Raw genomic sequence first — 16,621 nt, 5'->3', positions numbered from 1 at the left:
GATTCTGTGTCAATGTTAGGTTCTTTGGTTTTCTTTCAACATAGTGTTGTAAACTTATGAAAGCTTTAAAGCTGCTGTTGGTAGGAATGGTGTTAAAAACGTGACTTTTTTTCTGCTGGGTTTGGAGAAAAGGTCATAATGCCCATTGGTACTCATTGGTAAGTGGAGTAATTTGAGACTATTGTGAAATCTCTGTGTTTTCCAATGCCTTTGTATCAAGCAATGTTATTATTCCCCTCGTTCTCATTATGACGGACCAATGATCTTTCTTAAAGTCAGATGATCACAGTTACTCCCCCAGAGCTGCAAAAGCACAAAACAAACATAGAGATAGGCTTAACTGACTTCATTACTGTGGACAATGACAGACATTGCATGCTTGTGATCTGACCTATCACAGTGACTGAATCAGGAAACTATCAAGTAATCACGACATAACAAGCTTTGTTTTCAGGATAATGGGGTGAATTAGTCTGTTAAAATGTAAAAATCAGTGTTGTTATCCAAGACAGAGATACACAAGCTGAGGTCTCACAAACAGCTGTAATTAACTTGATATCATGGGAGAACCAGCATTATCTTGAGCTATTTCCTGACTTTTTTACTCATGATCTAGCTTTTAAGAACTTGATTCTGATTGGTCGAAACCTCATAACAACAAAGTTGTCAGCAACAAAAGTGATGCCAGGTACGACCTGATTACACATATCAAATCAATGAGCAGAACATTTCACCTCTGCCTGTTGACAATGGAGTAAATATATAAGTGAAGGTCTCAGGCTGGTCTTGAGAGTTGAGAAATAATAACAGTTAGTGGGCAGAAATATGAGAGCAGCCTGAGGAGCTACTAGACCCCAACCATCTCTGATAAGGAAAAGTGGAGCTACATCTTGCTCTGCAATCCAGAGCTGGTGAGAGCATCTCTAAATTACAGATAGCTACAAAGTAGTTGATGTGTACAGTTGTGTCAATGGCAAAGCTCCAAGAAGGAGAGCTGAATGAGGACAGGATCGTTGATTCATTTTATCTTACGTTACCTTCGATGGACTTTTTCAGTTATATGTATTCTTTTTAACTGGCAGGGTAATGTGACTGTGAACTGAAATGTTCAGTTTAATGTTAATCTGTCCTGTTGAAAGGCCAATGAGAATGAGTTTCCATGGAAGTGTTACCAATGAGGAATTGCAGGGGCATTTTTATTTGCTGTGCACTTTTAAATGTATAAAATCCTCCTATTCAGTTTATGTCAACTTGTTTGGCTTCAGTTAGTAGCCAAGTAATGTATGGTCCTGCTCACCCTGTCAGGATTCTACATTCCATAACCTCAGTCACCATACTCAGGTGGCCCTGAAGGACAAAACACAATGGGTGTTTTCAAAAGCGCCTGCTACATACTTCCCACCAAAGTAGTATGTATTACATACTAGATACTGCCTTTGAAGGTTATCTGTAGTATGACTGTTGGATCTGTTATACAGTATGCTGGGCCAGGCGTCACTGGATTTCTGGTTTCTGAAAGCGGAAGTAAACATCGACCAAGCTGATAGAGAAACTGCTTCTTTAGATTTAAAAAGTTAAGAAGTGGTTTATATGGAATTTAATAATTTCCACAGCACCTACAAACTGAGTGTCTCCCCGTCAAAAAAAGAAGAAAAAAAGAAAAAGCCTAACGTTAGCGCTGTGCATTGTGGGAAACAGTACGCGAGGCAGACTGCTCCAATGCAGAGATACTGAGATATTTTCACGGAACAGTACGACATTCGGGGAACTTTGGCATACTGTAGATTTTGCTCTTGTTCACATACTACATACTTCATACAGAAATTTGGCAAAATCAGTATGTACTGCTAGTAGGGTTGCAAAATTCCAGGAATTTTCAAAGTTGGAAACTTTCCATGGGAATTAACAGGAATGTATGGGAATAAACATGAATAAACCAGGAATTTACTAAATTGAAGGTTGGCTCTTACTAGGGAACTTAAATAAAGTTGGCGAAAATATATTTTAGTATAAGCTGGATTAAACCAACCAGATTTCATGTAAATATTGTTGATTATCAATAGCTCTGCACATATGCACACTGCTTACTGCAGGGCTATTGAGGTCACGCCCCCTTCATGCACTTTTTATTTACATGTTGAATGGGACTTTGTTGGAGGGAGAGCAGCTCTTTTCATATAACAGTTTGAATGGGACTTTGTTGGGATTGCATTTTTGTTAATTTTTGAATGGGTTGGGTCGGAGGGATGAGTAATATTTAACTCAACATTCATTATTTTTGTTCTTCAATGAAAGAATTGATTGTTTAATAAAATATTAAACACTTGATAAAGTTCTACTTACAAATAAATCTGTTTTAATTGTATTATTTTGGATATGTCTGCTTATATCAAAACAAATATTTACAATGTTACAATATTATTACAATTATTTATGCTTGGATATACCTTTCCATTAAATTCCCAGTTAATTCCCATAAATTCCAATAAATTCCAATAATTTCCAATTTGGAGTATTTCCAAAATTACCAAGCTTAATTTCCCATAGAAATTTCCCATACATTTCCACCTCTTTGCAACCTAAATGCTAGTACTGTAGGCAGTCTCATAAACAGCCGACATTTTGCAAAACACAACAGGTAGGGGACACCTTAAACCATATATATATATATATATATATATATATATATATATATATATATATATATATATAATTTGTGCAGGGACTCAACTGAGTATTAGTAATAGAAACAGGAAATGGCAAAGAGCTGTCAGGTTTTGTCCAATCAGAAACAAGAAGTGTTGTCCCCACCCTCTTCATTTTCTGGAATGCCTGAAATGTGTTGTGTTTTGCCCTTCGGGGCCACCGTACTTTACACTAACTCTTACAGATAAATAAGACAAGTCACGACAAAAGAACCGAAAATGACTGAATATTTTGGGGAAAAACAGAGTAAAAAATATGTCTGCTTTGGGCTTCTGTATAAGTGGAATTTAAAATCAGATGGACCATGTTTTTGATCAGGTTGATAGAAAAGTGTGTATTCAACAAAACCTTAATACAGGAGAGTGCTATCAGCTTCCATCCTCATTTAAAATACCTACACCATCAAGTAACCGTGTTTGTTCATCCAGAGACCCAAGTACAGTCAGTGAATCATTAGCTCATACAAAGGCATATAGGATCTTTTCAGAGTTCCCTTGCACCTTTTCAGTCATCTCAGTCCACACATTTCATTCATTTCAACACAACCTGTAAACAAAGTCAAAGACCAAGACCAACAAGTTTCAATATCTGACATAACAAATGTATTTTAAGGCATTTACCTTATACAATGTATAAATTCTGACATGCTAAACTAAAGATAAACAGCAGTTTTTAACTTCTGTCCAAAGTTAAAAAAAAAAAAGAAAAAAAATTCAAAATGCAAACCATACTCAGAACAGACATTCGCCCAGAAAATATGGTCAAAATTAACATGAGTTTCTAAAACCAGAGCAAAACAAAACTACTGAGAACCCTGATACAGGATTTTGACATAGAAAAGTAACTGATAGTACAGTTCAAAATTAAATTCACAGTATTTTTTATGACGCTCGAAGACACAAACTGTATTTTTCATTAAAAAGCAAACACAAAATGGTCCACAGCCATGATAACGATTTTTTCTTTATATGTTTAAAATGAGAAAAAGAATGTGAGAGAGAAAAGAGCGAGGCATGATTCAGAGAAAAAACCTCTGTGAAAACGTTTAAAAATTACAGAGAGTGAATCTTAGGCTCCAGAGAAAAATAGGAACTTAAAATGTTTAAAAAGCAGGGAAATGTTCTCAAGTCTGTCCAGGGTTTAACGTGGAGGTATCGGCCCTCATCTGTTTCATTCATTAAGATCTCCCTCTGTTGGTTTGTTCAGTCCCAATAGGATCAAAGAAAAAAAAGTCCAAACATTTCGCCTCTGCAGATATGGTAACATCTTTCACTTGAAGCCAGTTTTTTCTCTCAGGCAACTCCTTTCCCTTTAGTCTCATTCCGATTCGAAGCGGTTAGTGGATTTAGGTGATGGATGTTAAGTTTTCAAGTCCTGAGTTCCACTGAGCAGCAGCTGAGATGTCTAAGCTCCAGGCTTTGTTTGTGTTCGTACAAGTATATATTACTATTTTTCATCATAAATGTACAATGTGACAGTTTTTTTTAACCATTTTTAGAAGAATTTGGGGTGAACAAATCAATGCCTTTCAAAAGAAAAGCTAAATCTTAAAAACACTTCAGTTGCAGTAAAAATACATTTTATTCCCATTTAAAGCACCACTTTGAAGGTTGATGATGTCATTCCTCTGCTGTTAAAATGGTGGTGATGGGTCTGAAAAGAGGAAGGAAGAGGCAGACATGTTATCCATCTGCAGAGCTACAACGAAGACATTTGCATGCATAATCAGAGCTCCCAATGTGTATGACTGTGCTAGAGCATTCTGTGATCATCATAAGAAGGACGCCCACTCACAGAGTCAGTGCTTCAAGCCACCGGAGAGGACGTGGGAGTCTCCGTTGGTTTGGCTGTAACCATTTCCTGCAACAAAAAAAACAATCAATATTTTAAAATAAGGAGCACAAGAGCAGCGTTCATTTCAGTATTTGGCCATGAGTCACTGGTCATACCTGTAAACCCGTTGAGATGGTGATGACATGAGCCGTTTGTGGGTGAAGTGTGGTGGGAAGGGAGTTTATGATCACCGCTGTCGTCAGTGTTGTCGGTACGTCGGCGTTTTTCTGGTGAGCAACCGTTGTCATGTTTAGAGTTCTTGGTGTCATCATAATGTCTCTTGCGGCTCTCCCTCTCCTCGCTGCTTCTGCTCTTGTGGCTGCGAGCGGCTCCCGGGCTGTCCCGCTGCCGCCTCTTTTTCTTTTTCTTCTTTTTTGTTTCTGTGGCTCTATCGGAATCAACGTCGGAGCTTCTAGGAAAAGACACGTAAAACAAACCGTGACTATTCATGACTAAATACAAAAGTAATGAATCAGGCGTTGTCATCTGTGGACACACAATGTGGTCGTATTATTGTAGCACCAAAGTTTCAAACTTTGATAACATAGCAGACTGAAAAATGTTATTTAACATCTTATGCAAGGAAAAAAAGTGCTTAATGCCGGGTCTAGACTGTACGATTTTGGCCGTCTCAGACGGAAGATTTGCGATTGTGGAAAAAAATTGGCTGTCGCAGCTGAAAATCGGTGGTCATACATCTCCCGGTGTGACAAGGGAAAAGACGAAAGATAGAGCCGTCTGTGACCGAAGATGAGCTACGATAAATTTCAAGCAGTGTCAGAACATTTGAGAAATCATCGCATAGTGTGTCTGTCCCTCTCTGCCTCTGTCAGCGAACAAACCAATAGGAACACACCAGGAACACACCAGGAAATGATGTGATATTATTGCGTCCACTCAGACAGACATCATCAACTGCACTAGTTTAAACATGGAGGAGAAACGAAGACATAAAAGTTATATGTGGGACTCCATCAAAGAGGAACTTTTGGTTGAATTATGGCAACAAAGGCCTTGTTTATTTGACATTTCTTCCTTTCGAGGCACATAAATGCCACAATTGCAAATGCAGTGTGTCGGCTCATGGGCGCTATGACAACGACCTGAGGGGGACGCACACTAATGACGTAATGTAGCGGCGTTTGGAGCCTGAAATACGCTGCGTCGCAGTCAAGATTCAATGATAGCTCCCTCGCACAGTGTGGACACGAAGTCTAGGAATTTCACGTCGTGCAATGTGACTTGCGTTAATCTTATAAGACGGTAGTTTTTGGAAAATAAAAAAAAAGAAGTGTACCCCAACCAATAATAAAACTACTCAACAGCTGACTATGACTGTCATTTTTTATTCAAAAGTAATAATACTACGAATGTCTACAAATTAAGAAAGTGTCCCCAAGTGTTACAAATACATATGAATTATAACAAACTGATTATGAACTGTGATGTGCCCAGAGGTCTCCTTACATCTCAATTTAAGAGTAACGAACATTGTGTTGACAGATGCTGCCTCTCTCCACCTCAACTCCATTCTTTCTTATCAAGCTGAACTCTTGACCAAGAAAACATGTCTTTTTAAGTTATATTAAAATCGGCTGGTCATTTAACGATTAGAAAAATAAAGTTTTATCTCTGATTCAGGTTTGTTTTTGAGAACTCTTCACCTCTCAGTCTCTCAGTCACTCGATCACAGCATATTAATGTATATATCGATGAAAGTGTAGACTTCGGTTAACGCTTTAAAGTACTTCTACAACCCACAAGTTTGTCTTTAATTTTAAGTGAAATCAATAAAGTCTGTAAAATAAAAAATACTGATTTAACTTCAGAACTGAAGGTAAAGTCAGTATCTCAAATAAGAGCCTAAAATAAAAGCAAATGTTCAGCTCACTCCTACAAATCTACATTCTAACAGCTGAACTCAGAGACTTACATGAATGAATTTGTCAATATTAAAAGAAGAAAAACGCTAAACAAGTAATCCTTTAAATCGGTTACAGATTATTTTCTGGACTAACCGTACAGCCTTGGAACTGATTAGTAAATGTTAAATCCCAAAACAAAGTCCTGTAGCTTAAAGTCAAGAGATAGCGTCACTCACCCGCTCTCACGGTGTCGCTCTTTATCCTTTGACTTCTTCTTCTTCTTGCTTTTTTTGTGTTTTTTAGAGCGACGGGCCTCAGAGCTGTCCTCCCTCTCTTTGCTCCGGCTCCTCTTGTAGTTTTGATCCTCCCTGTTCGGGGTGGATTCAAACGTAGACGGACGAGCTCGAGGAGGGGAGCTGTTTGACTTTAAGGAGTTTTCAGGTGCCGCTGCAGAAGAAGAAGTCTCTCTCTCTTTTGACGGGTAAGAGTCTTTCTCTCGGCCGTTGTTCTTGTCCTTCATTGTCCGGGATTCACGACTCTCCTCCTGCCACCTCCTGCGTCCATTAGACTCGTCACGGTGAGGATAACTGTGTCCTTTCCGCCCACGCTCCCAGTCCTCTCTGGACCGGTGGTGGGAGCGGTGGTAATGGTTAGGGCACCTGTCACGATCTCGCTCCCTCGGGTGGTGAGGATGTCGCTCCCAGCGACGCTCAGACTCCCAGTCTCTGTAGTAACGATCAGGATGAGGCAAGCGGTCTCTGTACGAGCGATCTCTGTAGTCCCGCCTGTACCGATGACTATCACTGTCTCGCTCTGAACTTCTGTCCCTGTAATGTCTCTCCCTGTCTCTGCTCCAGTCAGAGTACAGTCTGTCCCTCTCCCTGTCACGCAAAGGTTGTCCTTCATTACCTCTAGACCTGGGCTTGTACGGGTGCTGCTCTTTAGCATCTGTACGCCCATCAGTCCCTGCTGACAGACCATTCAGCTGTGGTCGATCCATTGCTTCATCCCCACCGCTGCTAACCTTCAGCGGTGGTGCCGCAGAGGGCCCATTGGTGCTTTGGTAGCAGTCTGGCAGGGTGGTCAAGGCCGCGTTGATGTTGCCGTTATGGGCAGAGAATGACGCAGATTCTGTAGATGGAGCAGGAGGGGTCTTTGTAGCTGAAGACGAAGGTGGAGAGCTGACAGTGGAGGATGGTGGATGCTGAAGAGGGGGCTCAGACACATTTTTAGCCCTTGTGTCAGGAGTGGAGAGAAGCTGGCTTTCGTTGGTAGCAGTGTGGATGCTCTGAGAAGAACTGGCCTGGGATGAGGCTGAGTGATGAGCCTCTTTGCTGTTAAAAAACAAACAAACATGGTTTTAAATCACACTCCACTGGAAAAACAGAAAAGCACCTGAAAAGTGTTATGGCCAAATTCCACCAGATCTGTGTCCAGTCTGTCTCTGATCCATCACGGCACCGGATCCAATAGGTTTCTATTCTAGTCAATCTAGGATGCTGGTGCATGATGCATCAATCAGAACAGAGCAGATGGAGCAAAACAGGAAGTCAGGCACCAAAACAAAATTAAAACATCTGTTTAATTTTCAGAATAAAACACTCCGTGTTATTCATTCGTTAGATCGTTTTTTAAATAACTATGACAACAAAATGTAATTTAGAGCGGAGCCAGTCTGGAGTCAAAAGGGCAGAGGTTTTCAGAGGCTGATAAAGACAACATGGACGAGGAGAGGAGGAGGAGAATCCTTGATTCAGTGATTACCGCGGGAAAACCTCAGTCACATGACTCCAGCTGTCCGGCGGTCCTGCTCCATGCTGCGTTCCGAAAATGCAACCGGTGGGCGTTGGAGCGCACGGAGTCGGAATGCAGCGGATCGGAGAGGGACTGGACACGGATCTAGTGGAAGTCCTGTGTAAGACTACTAATCTTACCTTGTGTGACTGTGATCACTGTCTAGTCCATTCACAGCAACAGGAGCCACAGAGGATGAACTGCCAGAGATCTGAGTAATATGGACAACATGATTGTTATTAAAGACACATTCAATCTTTGAAGGTATCAGTGTGTTACAAACAGGCAGCAAAGACACAGAGCAATAACTCACTTTGTCAGGGTTGTTGTGTCCGTTCACTTTGTGGTGTCCATAATGGTGCCCGTTTTGACTGGATTTGGAGACGTCATAGGATGATCCGTTTAAGCCGTTACCATTATGGTGCACTCCTGACTCACCGTTTGTTGCTTTAGGAGAACTATGAAAAACTTCTCCTGTTCTTTTGTTTCCGTTAAGGTGAGACTTTCCTAAACATCCATTTTCCAGGGAGCCGGGGTTCTCCTGGTCAGATTCCTCCGAGGACTCTTGGCCGTACGGCACCAAGAACGCTGCTCCGTTCCCTCCAGCGTGCCGATCCCCGTTACTGCAAGACGTGCCGTTAACGCGGTTAAGCTGACGTGGAACAAAGCGAATGTCTGAGTGGACGTCTGAGGTAGACTGTGAAGAGGACATAGAGCTGGAGGAGGAAGAGGAGGAGCCGCTGCTGCTGCTGGCAGAGGACGGTTGGCTGTAAGAGGAGGAGGAGGAAGAGGATGATGAGGAAGAGGAGGACGGGCGGTTCTGTTTTCCTTGTCCGATGAAGAATGAAAGCTTCTGCCGTTTGTCGTGATCAGGGATCATTGTGGGCCTGCTGATGGAGTGGGAGATGGATGAAGATGAGGAGCCCAGTCCATGGTTGGGTTTTCCCACAACACTGCTGCTGGTGCTGGGCTTTGAGTTGGTGTGATGATAATCCCTCACAGATCCATTCCCATTGACATGAAGCGAGCTCTGAGGAGGACAGACATGAGAGCAGGGGTTGAGTTTCTCTGTCAAACACTGACATCATCTTGAATAAACAAGCACACTACCATGCAGTACCTTTGTCATGTGTGGTGGCAGCTGCGGCCCTATAAAGCCAATGTTGTTGTGGTGGACACTGGTGTTGATGCGTGGTATCACCACTGGGCGGGGAGAAGACTGACCAGGGATTCCAGGGTTATGACCCATGTGACCATAATCCCCCGTTTTTTTCACATCACTGGACCTGGTGACACAAAAAAGGGACATTAGCACTTCGAAACATCAAAAGTGAGCTATTTTGACCCTCCTGTTATGCTCGTTTCTCTGGAACAGCAATAAGGTTCCTGAGTCAATTTGACCCCGTGCGTATACAATTATCCAAAAGTTTGAGAACCCAAAAAAATCCCAATCAGATTTTTTTTAATCTAATTTTTTACTCCATTAATAACCATTTAAATCAAGATTTTGTCCACCTGTGTTCTTTAATTCTCACAGATCATGGTTCAATGAGGATAACTTACTCGTTTTCCATTTAAATTAATGTTAAAACTTTTTTAATGTACATTGGAAAGCCCTAAATATGAATACAATAGTTTACATGACAGATTTTTGTCTATTTTATTTTACATTTTGATTTTTTTTTTCATGAAGTGATGTTGATAATTTTTTATGCTGCATTTAGCTGGTTTGGAAGGCAAATATTGTCTAAAATAGACTTTTAAAAGAGTCAATTTGACCCGCAACATAACAGGAGGGTTAATGTTGTGACGAAAGAATGAGACTTTTTAAAGATTTTAAGATCTCCTCATAGTCCATAAAAAGACTTTACTCACTTGATGTAGAAAAGAACGTAGGCCTGCTGGTTGAGAACAGACCTGATGTCACTGACAGACACAGACGAGTCGTTCATCTGATACCACTGTCCATTGCTTGCCTGGAAACACAAGGCAGGTTTTGACATACTTGAGAAACATGATGATCATTGTCACACATTTAAAACTTCAAACTTGTTAGTTCTCATCTGAACTTCCTGTATCATCCTCCTTGTTTTTCAAAATAAAGACTGAGAAAAGTCTGTCTGTGCATGTAACTGCTTTAACGAGGTGTTGAGATGTGTTGGAGAACCAAATGGTGTTTTTGGCAGCTGGAGCGTCATGACAGATCACAACAGTGACTGTGTAGTCAGTACCTTAATATAGCAGTAGTAGTGTCCAGCATGACAGCTGAATCCGGAGTGCACCAGTACAGCATACAGCCCGTAGACCAGGGACTCCCCCTGAGACTGAGACATGAAGGGCCGCAGGTCCAGGTACTCTGGATACTTCACATCCTGATAACAACATTTAAAAAATGTTAATTTATTTGAGATTTATTTCTAAAATATATTTAAGTGTGGTTCTTTCGCTTCATCATAGTTTTCTAGACATGTAATGGCACCTTTGTGATTTTGCCTCCACTAAAGTTGGCAAAGCGTTTGAGTGAGAGGGTGAGCACATTGGAGCTGCGATGGATGGTGAATCTCTTTGAGGCTGTGACCATTTTTTTGCACCTAAAGGAAACAAAGTTCAGTCAGTGAGCTGGCAAACAAACAAACATTTAAATAAACAAAGAAAGGAGTTAAGAGATCGAGAAGCAGCCAGTGTTTGCATTTGACTGTAACACAACTTACTTGGTGCATTTGTAGGCGTTTTCTCCGTCCAGCTGCTCTGGCTTGACAAACTGCTCCAGAGCCTTGGAGACGCTGAGAGCTGTCTGCATGGTGAGAAAGAAAAGGGTTGGGTTCATACTTTACTCGGCTTCTAAATCTGTTTAAGTGTATGTCAGTAAAATATATCAGACCTGATGAAAGAGTTTTAGTGAGTTACCTTAATTTCCAATGTAATATCCAGAAAAGGGTCAAAAGTATCAGAGACTGCTTTGCAGTTCAAACATTTCACTAAAAAAGGAAAAATTATTCATTAATTTAAAAAAAAAATAAGCTGTAACAACAAAAGGCAACAGCAGCATGACATCATGTAGCAGAAACAAATCAACACCAATTATTTACCTCTGGACCTAAGGTGCCCGCCAAATACTTGATGGATGAAAGTAGTCGCCTGCGTTTGCCTGTCCAATCTGTCACAATGATAAAGATTATGATTACTAGTTACAGTTATAACACAATATACTGACTCCTAAAAGTTACAGACTACAACATGTATTCAAGTATTACAGGTGCAAAAGAGAAAATGTCTCTTTACAGTATTTTTAAGTGTTAAGTCACATGATGTTACAGCTCAAAGGGCAGGAGAGAGAAAGGAGGGAATTAGAGTGAGAGTAATTAGTTGAAAGGTCACCTGTTACTACAAAATAAGAACAAACTTTATACTTAATGTTCCTTAAATCCCTTTTCACAAGTCCCTGAGAACCAAAAAGGTCAGGCCAGAGTTTTTATTTAACATGCATGTAGGGTTTTTCTATGTGTACACAACCTACTTGGCAGAGATTTACACTGTGATTTCAGTGTGTCAACAAACAACGAGACTAAGATTAAAGGCCTTTGCAGACTGGATATTACAGATCACACAGAGTAGTGATATTCCCAAACTTATACTAGTTCTAAATATTTCATATGAGAATGCCAAAAAAAATATATATCTGAACTGTATATCAATATGATCGTGTGTACTCTTTGCTGTGCATGTTTTGGAAACTTACTTGGTTCCAGCTAAGCAGGACTTTTGCATAGCATCCACTGTGTACCGCAGGAACTCATGTGCATCCTCCTGGCTTCCATAGCGGAAGTGCTTTGCAATTCCTGTGTGGGAAAAAAACACATCGAACAGTTGGTTATATACAAAGACTAAATACATGGTATAAGACTTTCACATAAAGTGTAGAAATCCTGCTTATAGTGGGCTACAAACTAGAAGAAGAACATTTCCCTCCAAAAATCACTGAGGTAAACAGCCACACAGCGCCTCCTGTCATTCATTTCAGGTAATCATTTAGGAAATGGTGCTACTTATGTGCTTTTGTTTTCCAGATAATGACTTACTTTTGAGCTCATTGAGCACACCGATGGGCTTAATGACGTTCCCAGAGTTGGCAAAAACCTGAATGATGTGGTTTTGCATGGTGCACATCATACAGAACCCCGGCTCGTGACCTACAGCAGGAGAGAAGGACAAAACTTGATAAGTCTGACATTATTCAGGCAAGAAAAAAGAACTCAAAGATGCCGTTAAATTGAGAAAGATTGATTTGTAGGTGAATAATGACTCTAGAGGGGCACAGGACCTTCCTTGGTGTGAAAAAACACACCAACTTACATGTTTTGGAGTGCTCTCGTGTCAGCATGAAGTTTGCAAACGTAGGAGTGTAGGTGAGACACTGTAGGGCTGAGTTGAGGAAGCAGGTGTTCCCCATGTTCTGCAGGCCTGCACCGATGCGGTGAACCTGGGTCCACTTTAGGTGGAGCCGCTCTGGAGGGAAGAGCACCTTCTGGGGCAAGTCAATGCCATCATCACAGCTTATCACTGCACGCACAGAGACAACATCATTATTAGATCCAAGATATTTGCCATGTCAAGGACATCAACAATGTACCCAACAATATTGTGCTAAACTACCAATGTAAGTTCATCTGGTCAAAAAGTAAAGGAATATTAGAATTGTACAGAGAAAGCAGTCAGTGTAAACAGTTCAGTCGGAGGCTACTGAGGAAGACAAAGAGAGGAGAGACAACACAGAATGTGTTTTCTCTTTTGTTTGTGCTGAAGTTAGGCTGCTGCTCTTTATGTCAAAACACTGATGCGTCACCAGCTGAAGTGATTGATCATGCTCTCACTTCAAAACTGGCCTGGTTATATAACTGGATGAATGAAAGTGGAGCGGAAGCAGCAAAAACAACACCCACAAAACCAGTTGTGTCACTCTCTCATACAGAAATAGCATGATAAAGTCCATCTTCATCAGTGCCAGCTTTCATCATCAATGCCTCACATTGCTGGATAACATCTCCCAATTTGCTTGCAAGAGAATAGCACCTAAATCAGTCTGCGCCACTTCATGGAGGGGGAAAGTGACACTAGCAACATAGTCTTATTCGTAAAGACTTCTTAATTGAATCAAGACATTTGAATAACAAAATATTGAATAGAAAACAAGTCCAAAACACAGCTGATTAAAGCTCCTACCTTGCTCCTTAGGCCTCTCCACAGAGGAAGGCGTGCTGTTGTAGACAGCAGCTCCGGGCGTCGGGCCCAGGCAGCCTCCTGGAGCCTTCAGCCTTGGAGAGTCACTAGACATGGTGGGACCCACTGCCCAGCTGCTGGAACAGCTGCCGTCCATCCCCACGTCTCCACTGGTGAAGGGTGACTGCTTACACCCGACTGACTCGTGGTCAGACTTTTCTGAAGATCTGTCAACTATGGTCATTGTTCATTGCTGTATGAAGGACAGAAACACACACATTAAATCATGTGGTATGTTTGTATACATGGTTTTGTATTTTAACACATCTGTGTATGTGTATGTGCGCGTGTGTGGGTCACAAATTGAAACACTCTTGATTGATCTTGAAGTCTTGGCCTCAGAATCTACATTGTAATACAGTGGTGAAATATTCTTTGCTCTTTTAACTTTTCTAATAAAACCTTTTTGTTATCACAGACCATATCAGTAAAAACTAATTGAGATATCTTAACCGTACATTTAGATTAGACAACCACTCAGGCAAAACCCAAACAATCAATTCTCATCCCAACACAAAATGCTGTTAGATCCATTCACTGTTTGAATTGAAAAGTGGAGGGAAAGTTTCTGCACTGTCTCAGTGATGGCCTACACTGCTAGTTCACCATCAACAGTATAGCAGATTCATTACATAGAGTGTAAAAGTAACTAATCTGTGTGATCACTGACTTTCTGACTATAATCTGGATTGATTTTATGACTGAGCAGATCACCAAAATGTCTTGATGTGGGAGAAAAATGTTGGTGGACTGATCACGCTTCTCTGAAGTATCACAAAACAATACCAACAAATTAATAGGAGGAGGTGTGGCTTAATTTAAAAAACGTTTAAGGCTCTGTTTGTATTCAAGAACATTAACCCAACCATTCTGAGTTCTCAGTTTAAAGGCAAAATGTTGATAACCATTTTGACGATTCTGATTGACGTGTTTAAAATGACCATCGTATGTGACCATCAAGAATAGATAGATATACTTTATTTCAGACCCACAGGTCCATATAAGCACAAGAGTAATATAAGACTAAAAATAATTAAAATACATGTCCAGCAAAAATTAAAAATATCACATAACTACAGTTTATGCATTCATTTTGATTAAAACAGAAAAATGCATTTGTTCCAGTGATTCTAAAACAAGAAAAATACCTTGTGTCACTTTATGTGGGCTCAGTGAGCTCCCTTAAAATTCCATTTTCTGGATCAGCTAAGCGTCACATAAATTTATACATCAAATTTCTCAGTACAGCATGAAGTGTAGGGACATTGTTTGATACAAACATAAAACTTGTACTGGTCCATCTTGGTAGTTTAAGGAAAATTCGATATGCATCATTATATGCTACCTGAAGCTTTTTCATTTTAGCTCTACTGTAACTGCACCACACATGGGCAGAATAAAGAGGAGTACAGTAAGCTCTAAAAAGCTCTGTTTTAACATTATATGTGCACATTGGACATTTACATGCTAGCATATTAGCCTGTGCACACAGTTTACACCACTGTCGCTGCAGATCATCATCATCACATAAGTCATTTCTGATAATGTGCCCCAGATATTTGACATTGTCCACTACACTAAGCACTTGATCAAACATACAGAAAGAAGGAAAGTTTTGCTTCTGCTCTTCTTTGGCTTTCACAATCATTATAATTATATGATTATAACACCCTTTTTGCTGTTGAACTTGATGTCAACTTGATGAATAATATTGACCCTTGATATTGTAAGTAGTGGACAGTAGCAGTGGAAATGAAGAGGAGATGTCCTGCCTGGTTGAGGAAGCACGTTTACAACACCAGCTGTTCCCTCCCACCTGCTCTGGCAGACTGGCTCACATTGGCTAACAGACGGCAGCTAGGCCTTTAACACGCAGTGCCGCTAAAACCTCAATAAAACTCACAATACACCGTAAATAGAGCCTTGTAGGAGCCGGATCACCGAGTATAACCTGACCTGTCCTGTCGAAGACACAAACAGAATGAGTGACTGTGACTGAATGGTTCTGAGAGACTGTGCCTTCATAGAAGCACTCAGAGCTCCAGAACCAAGCTACGTGCGGCGCTGCTCGTGAGGCATCAGAGAAGCTAACGCTGCTAGTTAGCTCAGCACAATTGAAGCTGACCGACATGACTGGGAGCGTCCGAGTGGTTTTATAGTGAAGCATAAGAGCAGTTTAATGTTCACACTTCGAGGTTTATGTGATCTAAACGCGCGGACCCCAGTAACGGGGCGTCTAGGCGGCGGAGAAAGGAGGGGCTCGACACCGGTGGCCGTGCACAGTGCGCTGCTCTCCGACATCACAGAGACCCGGTGTAAGGCTACTACTACAAACCTGAGCGCTCCAGGCCTCCAGAATTATTACAGCTGCACACTTAAAGCACCACTTGATCATAAAAGCTTCAACACACTCACCTGAAATCTGTTATGAATACGTTAATAGCTCTTTTAAATCCATTCCTTATTTCCAGCGGGTGTCCGGCGGTGAACAATGACGTAGCTAATTGCCCCACGGGTACATCCGGGTACCTGCGATGAAACGAGCTCTCTGATTGGTTCTCCCGGCCGCTTCTCTGAGAGGAACGTGTTTCGGGAAGATCCGTCGCATGTTCACACCTCTGACCTTTGTGTACATAGTGTACAACCAATGTGGTGTACTAAATACACACAACTCCCCACAAAGTGTAACCAGAATATCTAAATTACTATAATGTTTTCCTGTACGATGAAATGACAGCAGTAGTAGCAGTTTCGATGCTGAAATACCTATTACAGTATTTCTCAATTGCTAAAACACTAAACCCTATTGTCTGAACCAAATTCCTTAGCAGCCTGAACCCATGTATTGAATCAGTCACTCTTTTGGCAAAACCAAAAGCACTTTTCACCTGTTAGATACAACTTCCAAACACATTCTCACTCACTAAAACAAAAGTTAAACACATTTGAAGCACAGGTGTCACAGCTTAAACGCAACCACTCAAAACTGATCACACTTGTGGCTAATGATGTGAGGAAACCAATATAAGCCAGTTCAGAGAGCACTGGTTGTTGAAGTTTGTACAATGGACATAAATAATCGGAGAGACAGAGGAAGAGTACGTAAGAGGTGGTCGAGGAGGAAGAGGAGGGGAGCGAAATCGAGA

General features: G+C 41.0%; 1 protein-coding gene across 4 annotated transcripts; it reads right to left on the bottom strand.

Moving 5' to 3' along the window:
• Positions 1-3,017: 3,017 nt before the first annotated feature.
• On the bottom strand, positions 3,018-16,122 carry usp42 (ubiquitin specific peptidase 42). Of its 4 annotated transcripts, none has more exons than XM_034708074.1 (18): positions 15,891-16,122; positions 13,419-13,668; positions 12,552-12,758; positions 12,278-12,388; positions 11,938-12,037; positions 11,288-11,355; positions 11,106-11,176; positions 10,910-10,992; positions 10,678-10,789; positions 10,430-10,570; positions 10,074-10,174; positions 9,319-9,484; positions 8,512-9,228; positions 8,339-8,409; positions 6,641-7,738; positions 4,656-4,948; positions 4,501-4,566; positions 3,018-4,359 (listed from the first exon to the last, which is right to left on the bottom strand). In XM_034708074.1, exons 2-17 carry the CDS (start codon positions 13,657-13,659, stop codon positions 4,505-4,507), a joined length of 3,642 nt encoding a protein of 1,213 aa, XP_034563965.1. In that variant the 5' UTR covers positions 13,660-13,668; positions 15,891-16,122; the 3' UTR covers positions 3,018-4,359; positions 4,501-4,504. The 4 variants fall into 4 exon arrangements, with proteins under 4 accessions (XP_034563965.1, XP_034563961.1, XP_034563962.1 ...); XM_034708070.1 differs by having other exon boundaries at positions 4,656-4,951; positions 15,891-16,118; XM_034708071.1 differs by lacking the exon at positions 15,891-16,122 and adding an exon at positions 15,811-15,885 and having other exon boundaries at positions 4,656-4,951.
• Between the last annotated feature and the right edge of the window lie 499 nt (positions 16,123-16,621).

The sequence above is a fragment of the Notolabrus celidotus genome, chromosome 18 (genome assembly GCF_009762535.1).
Source record: "Notolabrus celidotus isolate fNotCel1 chromosome 18, fNotCel1.pri, whole genome shotgun sequence".
Taxonomy (NCBI): Eukaryota; Metazoa; Chordata; class Actinopteri; order Labriformes; family Labridae; genus Notolabrus; species Notolabrus celidotus.
Note: the sequence above shows the minus strand (reverse complement) of the source record. Positions and strands in the feature narration are given on the sequence as shown.